The 13105-nt window shown below is 39.5% G+C and overlaps 2 protein-coding genes across 2 annotated transcripts in view; both read left to right on the top strand.

Moving 5' to 3' along the window:
• LOC118374725 (sodium-dependent neutral amino acid transporter B(0)AT1-like) overlaps positions 1-3955 on the top strand; it is a 39968-nt gene extending 36013 nt beyond the window's left edge. Inside the window, exons 11-12 of the mRNA XM_052502983.1 lie at positions 3253-3415; positions 3654-3955. Coding sequence (XP_052358943.1) covers positions 3253-3415; positions 3654-3872 — 382 coding nt within the window. The 3' untranslated portion in view covers positions 3873-3955. The remainder of the gene's footprint in view (positions 1-3252; positions 3416-3653) is intronic.
• A 1935-nt stretch (positions 3956-5890) lies between these two features.
• LOC118383636 (sodium-dependent neutral amino acid transporter B(0)AT1-like) lies at positions 5891-12526 on the top strand (the record flags this gene model as incomplete). The annotated part of the gene is made up of 8 exons (XM_052502982.1): positions 5891-6238; positions 6476-6616; positions 6703-6840; positions 6980-7161; positions 10260-10370; positions 10562-10674; positions 12168-12296; positions 12370-12526. Coding segments are annotated over exons 1-8 (1173 nt in total), but the record flags the coding sequence as incomplete, so codon positions are not given.
• Positions 12527-13105: the final 579 nt, after the last annotated feature.

The raw sequence follows: 13105 nt of genomic DNA, 5'->3' as shown, positions 1-13105 counted from the left end.
GGCTATATACAGTAGAGAGGCTATATACAGTAGAGAGGCTATATACAGTAGAGAGGCTATATACAGTAGAGAGGCTATATATACAGTAGAGAGGCTATATACAGTAGAGATGCTATATACAGTATAGTGGTTATATACAGTAGTGAGGCTATATACAGTAGAGGGGCTATATATAGAGTAGAGAGGCTATATACAGTAGAGAGGCTATATACAGTAGAGAGGCTATATACAGTAGAGGCTATATACAGTAGAGAGGCTATATACAGTAGAGAGGCTATATACAGTAGAGAGGCTATATACAGTAGAGGCTATATACAGTAGAGAGGCTATATACAGTAGAGAGGCTATATACAGTAGAGAGGCTATATACAGTAGAGGCTATATACAGTAGAGAGGCTATATACAGTAGAGAGGCTATATACAGTAGAGGCTATATACAGTAGAGAGGCTATATACAGTAGAGACGCTATATACAGTAGAGAGGCTATATACAGTAGAGAGGCTATATACAGTAGAGAGGCTATATACAGTAGAGAGGCTATATACAGTAGATAGGCTATATACAGTAGAGAGGCTATATACAGTAGAGAGGCTATATACAGTAGAGAGGCTATATACTGTAGAGAGGCTATATACAGTAGCTAGGCTATATACAGTAGAGAGGCTATATACAGTAGAGAGGCTATATACAGTAGCTAGGCTATATACAGTAGAGAGGCTATATACAGTAGAGAGGCTATATACAGTAGAGAGGCTATATACAGTAGAGAGGCTATATACAGTAGAGAGGCTATATACAGTAGCTAGGCTATATACAGTAGAGAGGCTATATACAGTAGAGAGGCTATATACAGTAGAGAGGCTATATACAGTAGCTAGGCTATATACAGTAGAGAGGCTATATACAGTAGAGAGGCTATATACAGTAGCTAGGCTATATACAGTAGAGAGGCTATATACAGTAGAGAGGCTATATACAGTAGAGAGGCTATATACAGTAGTGAGGCTATATACAGTAGAGAGGCTATATACAGTAGAGGCTATATACAGTAGAGAGGCTATATACAGTAGTGAGGCTATATACAGTAGAGAGGCTATATACAGTAGAGAGGCTATATACAGTCGAGAGGCTATATACACTAGTGAGGCTATATATAGTAGAGAGGCTATATACAGTAGAGAGGCTATATACAGTAGTGAGGCTATATACAGTAGAGAGGCTATATACAGTAGCTAGGCTATATACAGTAGTGAGGCTATATATAGTAGAGAGGCTATATACAGTAGAGAGGCTATATACAGTAGTGAGGCTATATACAGTAGAGAGGCTATATACAGTAGCTAGGCTATATACAGTAGTGAGGCTATACATAGTAGAGAGGCTATATACAGTAGAGAGGCTATATACAGTAGTGAGGCTATATACAGTAGAGAGGCTATATACAGTAGCTAGGCAATATACAGTAGAGGCTATATACAGTAGCTAGGCTATATACAGTAGTGAGGCTAAATACAGTAGAGAGGCTATATACAGTAGAGAGGCTATATACAGTAGTGAGGCTATATACAGTAGAGAGGCTATATATAGTAGAGAGGCTATATACAGTAGTGAGGCTATATACAGTAGAGAGGCTATATACAGTAGCTAGGCTATATACAGTAGAGCCTATATACAGTAGCTAGGCTATATACAGTAGTGAGGCTATATACAGTAGCTCGGTTATAACAGTAGTGAGGCTATATACAGTAGCTAGGCTATAACAGTAGTGAGGCTATATACTGTAGCGAGGCTATAACAGTAGCAAGGCTATATACAGTAGCGAGGCTATATACAGTAGCTAGGCTATAACAGTAGTGAGGCTTTATACAGGCACCTGTTAGTCGGGCTGATTGAGGTAGTATGTACATGTAGATATGGTTAAAGTGACTATACATATATGATGAACAGAGAGTAGCAGTAGCGTAAAAGAGGGGTTGGCGGGTGGTGGGACACAATGCAGATAGCCCGGGCCAATTGAGGTAGTATGTACATGAATGTATAGTTAAAGTGACTATACATCTATGATAAACAGAGAGTAGCAGCAGCGTGAAAGGGGTTAGGGGGAGGCACACAATTCAAATTATCCGGGTAGCCATTTGATTACCTGTTCAGGAGTCTTATGGCTTTGGGGTAAAAACTGTTAAGAAGCCTTCTTGTCCTAGACTTGGCACTCCGGTACCGCTTGCCATGTTGTAGTAGAGAGAACAGTATGACTGGGCTCTTTGACAATTAGGGCCTTCCTCTGACACCGCCCGGTGTAGAGGTCCTGGATGGCAGGCAGCTTAGCCCCAGTGATGTAAGACACATAATTACCACAACAAACTGTGATTGGATAGAATTTTATAGTATTTTTGGTGCTGGCCAGCCGGGCTACTAGACATAAAATTCTACTATCCCTAAATGTCACTCGTCAGTGTGCCAGGTTGGCACATTTTCTACTAGCCCGGTCTGAAAAATACTAGCCTCGGGTTAGCTTAATTTCCATCCATAGTAAACTGGGTTGGACTTGCTAGGTGTTGATAATATGTACTGTACCAGTCAAAGGTTTGGACACACCTACTCATTCAAGGGTTTTTCTTTATTTTGACTATTTTCTACATTGTAGAATAATAGTGAAGACATCAAAACTATTAAATAACACATATGGAATCATGTAGTAACCAAACAAGTCTTCAACACTCCTAATATATTTTATATTTTACATTCTTCAAAGTAGCCACCCTTTGCCTTGATGACAGCTTTGCACACTCTTGGCATTCTCTCAACCAGCTTCATGAGGAATGTTTTTCCAACAGTCTTGAAGGAGTTCCCAGATATGCTGAGCACTTATTGGCTGCTTTTCCTTCACTCTGCGGTCCAACTCATCCCAAACCATCTCAAGTGTGTTGAAGTCAGGTGACTGTGCCTTTTAGAAAAACATTCCTCATGAAGCTGGTTGAGAGAATTACAAGAGTGTGCAAAGCTGTCATCAAGGCAAAGGTTGGCTACTTTGAAGAATGTAAAATATAAAATATATTTAGTTTTCTTTTACACGTTTTTGGTTACTACATGATTCCATATGTATTATTCCATGGTTTTGATGTCTTCACTATTATTCTACAGTGTAGAAAGTAGTAAAAATAAAGAAAACCCTTGAATGAGTATGTGTGTCCAGACTTTTGACTGGTACTGTATAATAACAATCGTTTTGTGTCTCTCTCTCTCTGTGCCAGGTTCAACGATGATATTGAGTTCATGATCGGCCACAAGCCCAACCTCTTCTGGCAGATCACATGGAGATTTGTCAGCCCCGCCATCATGCTTGTCATCTTTGTGTTCTACTTTATCACTAAAGTCACCGAAACGCTCCTATATAAAACCTGGAATCCTGAATCGGTACGGTTTTTGCTCTGTCATGTCTATAAATCTGTTGAAATCAAAACATCCAAATTGCAACAAATAAATGTATCTGTCATTTGTTTTTAGGCCTCTTAACATACTACTCACGAACAAAGATTTCCCATATGTCTATATTTACATGTATAGCTCCACTATTCCATATGGTACAGTACTGTACATTACAGTGACAACACGGACATACTAAAAGCCTTATTCCATTCATCTTCCGTTACAGGAAAACTTCCCTACATTGGAGGAGAAGCTCTATCCAGCCTGGATCTATGTAATAATCTTTATCCTGGCAGGGATACCCAGTCTAGCTGTACCTGGCACTGCTCTCTTCAAATGTTTACGGAGGAAGAGAAATAGAAAGTCTGAACAGCAAGAGCTCAAAACAGTCTGTAACCAAATGGACGTGAACAACAAGGCTCAGGATGGTAAATCCCATACCTGATGACCCGTAATGACTCACCACCAATAAAAACTCAAAGAAAAACAAACCCTTTAACGTATATTCATTTTCAGAAACGTATGTACTGTTTTTATTTATTAATCACTGTTTCTTTCATTTCTTTCATTCTGTAAAGTGTGTTGTGATTTGATTTGAATCTGACCGAGATATTTTTAGCATAGTATTGCTGCAGAACTTGTACACTGATATGTCTATGAATGAAAACTGTCGTATCTGAGGATGCTTCTTAGATCGAGGACTCCGGACACCCAAGTACATTTTAGTATTTCATTGTAACTTAGAATAACATTACAGGAATGTAGCTGGCACAAGCTACCTGAGGCCTCTTGAGGTTAAAGCAGACATTAAAGGGCTACGGATAGTGGGAAGCAAACTACATATTGAGTCAATACTGCCATCTATTGGTAAACATAATACTTAACATACACTGAGTGTAGAAAACATTAAGAACACCTGCTCTTTCCATGACATAGATTGACCAAGTGAAAGATATGATCTCTTATTCATGTCACTTGTTAAATCCACTCCAACTCAGTGTAGATGTAGGCGAGTTGACAGGTTAAAGAAGGATTTTTCAGCCTTGAGACATGGATTGTGTGTGTGCCATTCAGAGGGTGAATGGACAAGACAAAATATTTAAGTGCCTTTGAACAGCTTATGGTAGTAGGTGTCAGGAGCACCGGTTTGTATATCAAGAACTGCAACGCTGCTGGGTTTTTCACACTCAACAGTTTTCCCTGTGTATCAAGAATAGTTCACCACACAAAGGACTTCCAGCCAACTTGACACAACTGTGGGAAGCATTTAAGTTAACATGGGCCAGCATCCCTGTGGAATGCTTTCAACACCTTGTAGGATTCCATGCCCCAGCGAATTGAGGCTGTTCTGAGGGCATACTTTCATTCCGCAGTACTAGACGGCAGAGTTAGCTATTCAACTGAAGTCATAAATTAGTCCTCTTAAAATGTAGTTCTCATTACTTCTTGCTGTAGATTTTTATGAATCTCCACTGTTTCTGCTACTCTGTATTAGCTTGCTCATACGAGGGTTTAGGTTCAGTTGTTACGAGGGTTTAAGTTCAGTTTGTTACGAGGGTTTAGGTTCAGGTTGTTACGAGGGTTTAGGTTCAGTTTGTTATGAGGGTTTAGATTCAGATTGTTGCGAGGGTTTAGGTTCAGGTTCTTACAAGGGTTTAGATTCAGGTTGTTACGAGGGTTTAGGTTCAGGTTGTTACGAGGGTTTAGATTCAGGTTGTTGTTTCTAAAAGGGTAGCATGCCCATCGTCCAACTAAATATTTCCTAATACATTTCAACTTATTTGATGGAGTTGATTGCATGATTGATTCTAATATGATGCCATTTCAATATGAATGGATACTGCTATCAGGCCTGAGAGTCAATAGATGGAGGTGACTGGTCTGACCATGGATGTGCTGTACAGAGTCCACATGGGTGAGTTGGGAGGCTGCCCTCTTGAGATAAGTGTGTAGATGGTATATTTAAGCAATAAGGCCCAAGGGGGTGTGGTATTTGGCCAATATTCCCGGGCTAAGGGTTGTTCTTAGGCACCATGCAACGCGGTAAAAAGCAATGTTCTGATATACCACGGCTTTGAGCCAATCAACATTCAGGGCTCGAACCACCCAGTTTATAATCATTCTTATGCGATGATCAATTCAAAACGTTGTGGATACAGATAATCCACATGAATAACTCAGATAAAACAGCTACAGTACTCGGTGCAGTAACCAACAATAACATAATGATCCTCACCATCACAACCACCATCTAATTGGAGTTAGTTTTACTCTATAGAGAAGAACCCGACAGTATATTGGATACAAATAACAATGTTGAATGTTGAACCTGCATTGGAATTTATATCACTCATAAACGAGTCATAGAGATCGTTATCAGAGGCCAATGACTATAGATTACCATGGTGTACTAGCAAGAGCCATACGGAATGGGGTTGTAGGCGTGTGCAATGCGCCTCACATCCATCCAAGACATTGATTATAATCGGGAACAGTTTGCCCTTATTAATAGCCTCCTTTGAACAGTGGGTTACACATTCATTGGACTCCATAGAAAGTAGTCATATTTTCCATTTGCATTGAGCCTGTCCATCTGCGTGGAAGGAACCATGAGGTGTTTACAGGTGTCCAACCAAGACCTGGAAGAAAGGATCCCTTCCTATGAGGAACTGGAAAAGCTGGAGAATGAGGAGGCTGGGGACAGACCCAAATGGGACAACAAGGCCCAGTACATGCTGACTATCGTAGGTTTCTGTGTGGGACTGGGGAACGTCTGGCGCTTCCCGTACCTTTGCCAGAGCCATGGGGGAGGTAGGTGTTGTTGAATGTGTTGTTGAGGTGTAGGGTTGCAGAATACCGCTAACTTTCCTCAAATTCATGGCTTTTCCAGAAATCCGGTTTGAAGATTCCCTTAATACAGAGGGGAATAAGCAGGAAATACGGACATTTTGGGAAAGTTCCTGTAATTTTGCAACTCTGTGTTTCTTTATGTACATACAACAGCAACAGATAACCTCTCCTCCACCCTGCTTCTTGTTCTGTTCTCAGGTGCATTCATGATTCCTTTCCTGATCCTACTGGTTCTAGAAGGTGTTCCCCTGCTCCATCTGGAGTTTGCTATTGGTCAACGTCTAAGGAAAGGCAGTGTAGGTGTCTGGTCTTCCATCCATCCATACTTAACTGGCATTGGTAAGCAAAACACTCCATAGGAATTTAGACATGGGTAAAAATGGACCAAATCTCATTGGGCCACGGTGTTGTGTTGTGTTCCATAGGCATTGGATCCATGTGTGTGTCCTTTCTGGTCAGCCTGTACTACAACACCATCATGGCCTGGGTGATGTGGTACTTCTTTAACTCCTTCCAAGAGACGCTGCCTTGGAGCCAATGTCCAGTCAATGCCAACATGACAGGTAAGGCATCCATAGATAGCTAAGTTTTCATGATGGAAAATGATTCACTTTATACACACCCCTTATTTCTTTACCTGTCTTCAATTGCTTCATTCTATTGTATTTTGCCATGTGAATGAATGAAATGAACTTTCCCCAGGCCTGGTGTCAGAGTGTGAAAGAAGCTCTCCAGTGGATTACTATTGGTACAGAGAGACCCTGAACACCACCCCAGACATAGATAACACAGGTGGGCTACAGTGGTGGATGGTCCTATGCCATGTGTCTGCCTGGGCGTTGCTGTTTGTCTGCATAAGTCGAGGCATTGAGACGACTGGGAAGGTACGGCATAACCTCTGCACAGCAAATCACTTTATAATAATACTAAAGCAGCAGCAGCTGGCAATGTCAAAATGATCAAGGTTATGTTTATAGGCATTTGATTATTGAAGCGCTGAATCAAGGTTTCCTTTTTGTGACATTATAATCATATACAACACAATACAGAATGATTTGTTTTACTATACTGAACAAAAATATAAATTCATTAGGCCCTAATCTATGGATTTCACATGACTGGGCAGGGGCTCAGCCATGGCCCACCCACTTGGGAGCCAGGCACAGGCCCAGCCAATTACACGAATGTTAAGCCGATTGGGCATACTGCCATATTCTCTAAAATGACATAAAGGCTTATGGTAGAGAAATTATCATTCAACTCTCTGGCAACTGCTTTGGTGGACATTCCTACAGTCAGCATGCCAATTGCACGCTCCCTCAAAACTTGAGACATCTGTGGCATTGTGTTGTGTGACAAACCTGCACATTTTAGAGTGGCCTTTTATTGTCCCCAGCACAAGGTGCGCCTGTGTAATAATCATGCTGTTTAATTAGCTTCTTGATATGCCACACCTGCCAGGTGGATGGATTATCTTGGCAAAGGAGAAATGCTCACTAACAGGGATGTAAACAAAATGTGTGCATAAAATTGGACAGAAATAAGCTTTTCGTGTGTATGGAACATTTCTGTGATCTTTTATTTCAGCTCATGAAACATGGGACCAACTCTTTACATGCTGAGTTTATATTTTTGTTCAGTTTATATATTGATGCAATAAAGCATGCTACCATAGCACTCAAATGACCCAGCTGTTTTTAATAACAGCTTTGTTGACCTTTCTGACACCACTTTGACAGCATAAACAGTTGTAGACAGTGTTCACGTTCTAATTTGAACGTATTTTATATATTTGTATTATATATGGTATTATATATTGTATATACAGTGTATGTCACCATGGTGCAATCCTGGACATAAAATTGTTGTAGTTTGTAGTTTATTTGAAAATACCAACTTTTCAAACACTCGAGGTAGACAAATATAGTTTATATAGAGTTTCAGCTAAAAGACAAACACATTTAGTATTTTGAATACCTCTCAGAAAACCAAATAATATTTGAAGGTATTTGAATATATGGCTGTCAAATATTTGATGAAAAATCCCAAAATTATAACAGTTAGTTGAATTAGTCAACATGTTTTATTATAAGCAAGTGGTTTGTAGGACTCTTAGATATGAGCCTTAATTTAGCTTATAACCTAGAATGAAATACACAAGGGACAAGGAATCACCTCAACATTAGACGAGACCATATTTGAAGCTTTAAACTAACAAATATTTTTTCATAATGAGTGAGACATAAGGTAATACAATAACACATGACATTAAGTTTTTATACTTGTGCAGTAACTTTGTCATTATTACAACAAGAACATTGTTGTTAAATTTGAGTTGATTTATAATTGAATAATAATGGAGTTATGACATAAGTGGAATAAGGAACAGTCACTATTGCCCTTGTGTACAGTAGTTACAAAAACACTCAGGTCATTGCTATGCGATTAAAATGCAATTGACAAAGTATTGTGTAACAATAAGCTAATAAAATGTTGTTCCAAAAGTAATTAAAGTTTATTACACAGGTACAAGAACAGTTTCATGTTAAGTGTTACTGAGAAATCTAACAGTAACAAAATACGTCCATTAAGTGTCGAAAGGAAACTAAATGTCCCAACTACAGACAAGGTAGGTGGAAAATCATGTTAGTTTTTTTATTCTGAGTAAACGATCCCTTTAAAGATGGTATCGTGTGTGTTTGAAAACAAGAACACTTGCCCTCAGATGGAAAAAGAGGTTCGAAGTTGTTTTTGCTAAGCGTTCAACTTGCTGTTAGCAATGTTTGCAAATGGCTGTGAATTACTCTGCAGTATTTTCAGGTATCATTAAATGAATTGCAGCTTTCGACCTTTTCAGTGGCATGTTGAAAGAATCATTCAGTGGTTGAGCGTCACCACGTCTTTATTCTTGTCTGTACAAAATATCATTGGTTAATTGGTTTGACTTGATTTTGTGCACCTGGGGCAATGGACATACAGGAGAATGTACATTTACCAAATGTTTAGATAGAAAAGTATCGTGTAGATCAAATATATGACTGTCAGATAAATTGGAATAGTATGGGTCATTGTGTGTTGTCTATTCATTCTATTTCTGCCAAGAGTGTGCAAAGCTGTCATCAAAGCAACGAGCGGCTATTTGAAGAATCTCATATATAAAATATATTTTGATTTGTTTAACAATTTAGTTGGTTACTACATGATTCCATGTGTTATTTCATAGTTTTGATGTCTTCACTATTATTCTACAATGTAGAAAATAGTAAAAATAAAGAGAACCCCTTGAATGAGTAGGTGTTCTTAAACTTTTGACCGATAGTGTACGTATGTCACTATTTTGAGTCCATTTTAGTATATTTGCTATGATAGCACACAAAACAGTAACTGTCCAACTTCATAAAAGCATTCCTCTCTCCTCCCATTAGGCTGTGTATATCACCTCAACATTACCCTGTGGTCTCCTCCCATTAGGCTGTGTATATCACCTCAACATTACCCTGTGGTCTCCTCCCATTAGGCTGTGTATATCACCTCAACATTACCCTGTGGTCTCCTCCCATTAGGCTGTGTATACCACCTGAACATTACCCTGTGGTCTCCTCCCATTAGGCTGTGTATATCACCTCAACATTACCCTGTGATCTCCTCCCATTAGGCTGTGTATATCACCTCAACATTACCCTGTGGTCTCCTCCCATTAGGCTGTGTATATCACCTCAACATTACCCTGTGGTCTCCTCCCATTAGGCTGTGTATATCACCTCAACATTACCTTATGTGGTGCTGACCATCTTTCTGATCAGAGGCTTGACCTTGAAAGGCTCCCCAATGTGAGTGTATTTATTCAAAGTATATCACCTCAACATTACCCTGTGGTCTCCTCCCATTAGGCTGTGTATATCACCTCAACATTACCCTGTGATCTCCTCCCATTAGGCTGTGTATATCACCTCAACATTACCCTGTGATCTCCTCCCATTAGGCTGTGTATATCACCTCAACATTACCTTATGTGGTGCTGACCATCTTTCTGATCAGAGGCTTGACCTTGAAAGGCTCTTTGAATGGAGTGAAGTTCCTCTTCACCCCAGATGTGAGTAGTTTACATTACTATCATCGAACAAAAGTATTTATTCAAAGTATATGATATTCCAAGTTCAGCCACAGATCCAGATCCACAAAGAGTGCATCTAAGGCCTTTTAGCTAGCGTTAATATATGAGGTAGTATGATGGAATCAAAACGACACGCCTAACAACTTTTCTATGGGTGTGTGTTTCTCCAGATGAATGAACTAATGAACCCAACGACTTGGCTTGATGCGGGTGCCCAGGTTTTCTATTCATTCTCTTTGGCCTTTGGAGGTCTGCTGTCTTTCTCCAGCTACAACTCAGTGCAGTAAGTCCATACTGCTTGCTAATAACTACTAAATTACTTGTTGTTCACAACCCAGTTGAGACATTAAATCAATTTAAAACGTATCATATCTTGTACACAACCACTGCAAAATTAGGACTCAGTCCTACCTACCTCAAAGTGTGCAAGCTTAACTTTCATCGTAAAATATTTTTAGCCAAGATTTATGCAAAAGTTAAAGTGATGGTGCAATATATCTAGTTTAGATTCAGCCCTTATGGCTGGTTTCTGATGGGGTACGACAGTTGAACTAGATTCAAACCTTATGGCTGGTTTCTGATGGGGTACGACAGTTGAACTAGATTCAGCGCTTATGGCTGGTTTCTGATGGGGTACGACAGTTGAACTAGATTCAAACCTTATGGCTGGTTTCTGATAGGGTACGACAGTTGAACTAGATTCAAACCTTATGGCTGGTTTCTGATGGGGTACGACAGTTGAACTAGATTCAAACCTTATGGCTGGTTTCTGATGGGGTACGACAGTTGAACTAGATTCAGCCCTTATGGCTGGTTTCGGATGGGATATAACAGTTGAACTATATTCAAACCTTATGGGTGGTTTCTGATGGGGTACGACAGTTGAACTAGATTCAAACCTTATGGGTGGTTTCTGATGGGATATAACAGTTGAACTAGATTCAGCCCTTATGGCTGGTTTCTGATGGGATATGACAGTTGAACTAGATTCAAACCTTATGGCTGGTTTCTGATGGGGTATTAAACTAGATTCAGCCCTTATGGCTGGTTTCTGATGGGGTACTTAAACTAGATTCAAACCTTATGGCTGGTTTCTGATGGGATACGACAGTTGAACTAGATTCAAACCTTATGGCTGGTTTCTGATGGGGTACGACAGTTGAGCTAGATTCAAACCTTATGGGTGGTTTCTGATGGGATATGTCAGTTGAACTAGATTCAAACCTTATGGGTGGTTTCTGATGGGATATGTCAGTTGAACTAGATTCAAACCTTATGGGTGGTTTCTGATGGGATATGACAGTTGAACTAGATTCAAACCTTATGGGTGGTTTCTGATGGGATATGACAGTTGAACTAGATTCAAACCTTATGGGTGGTTTCTGATGGGATATGACAGTTGAACTAGATTCAAACCTTATGGCTGGTTTCTGATGGGGTACGACAGTTAAACTAGATTCAAACCTTATGGCTGGTTTCTGATGGGGTACGACAGTTGAACTAGATTCAAACCTTATGGGTGGTTTCTGATGGGGTATGACAGTTGAACTAGATTCAAACCTCATTGCTGGATTCTGATGGGTATTTATACATTTTATTCTTCAAGAATAAAAAATGGATTTACCAATTCCAGATTGCTCCTTTAATGTGGTCTATTTCTCCAATAATAACTGTGAAGAGCCATTCCAGATTGCTCCTTTAATGTGGTCTATTTCTCCAATAATAACTGTGAAGAGCCATTCCAGATTGCTCCTTTAATGTGTTCTATCTTTCCAGTAATAACTGTGAACAGGATGCAGTCATCATCTCTATCGTGAACGGAGCCACTGCTGTCTACGCTGCAACAGTCATCTACACCATCATTGGCTTCAGAGCCACAGAGAAGTTTGATGACTGTATTTCTGGGTATGTACCTATACTAGAATTAAACTAGAGTTGTTGCATGAATGAACTACCCTCTAAATACATGTTTTTGCAGAAATATCCTGACACTGCTGAATACATTTGATCTCCCCGAGGGAAACGTCACTGAGAACAACTATGGTCAGGTTCTCCAGAGTCTCAATGGAACACATCCAGAAGTCATTCAGGGACTCAACTTGAAGACCTGTGACTTGAATTCTTTCCTTAGTGAGGTGATTCATTCATTTTTATGAAATGGTACCTGAATGTAAAATGTTACCAATACAGTTGAAGTCAGAAGTTTATATACACTTAGATTGGAATCATTAAAATTTGTTTTCAACCACTCCACACATTTCTTGTTAACAAACTATAGTTTTGGCAAGTCGGTGAGGACATCTACTTTATGCATGACACAAGTAATTTTTCCAACAATTGTTTACAGACAGATTATTTCACTTATAATTCACTGTATCACAATTCCAGTGGGTCAGAAGTTTACATACACTAAGTTAACTCTGCCTTTAAACAGCTTGGAAAATTCTAGAAAATTATGTCATGGCTTTAGAAGCTTCTGATAGGCTAATTGACATCATTTGAGTCAATTGGAGGTGTACCTGTGGATGTATTTCAAGGCCTACCTTCAAACTCAGTGATTCTTTGCTTGACATCATGATTAAATCAAAAGAAATCAGCCAAGACCTCAGAAAATAATTGTAGACCTTCACAAGTCTGGTTCATCCTTGGGAGAAATTTCCAAACGTTCCACGTTCATCTGTACAAACAATAGGTCGTAAGTATAAACACCATGG

The sequence above is a fragment of the Oncorhynchus keta genome, unplaced genomic scaffold (genome assembly GCF_023373465.1).
Source record: "Oncorhynchus keta strain PuntledgeMale-10-30-2019 unplaced genomic scaffold, Oket_V2 Un_contig_16649_pilon_pilon, whole genome shotgun sequence".
Lineage (NCBI taxonomy): Eukaryota > Metazoa > Chordata > Actinopteri > Salmoniformes > Salmonidae > Oncorhynchus > Oncorhynchus keta.
Note: the sequence above shows the minus strand (reverse complement) of the source record. Positions and strands in the feature narration are given on the sequence as shown.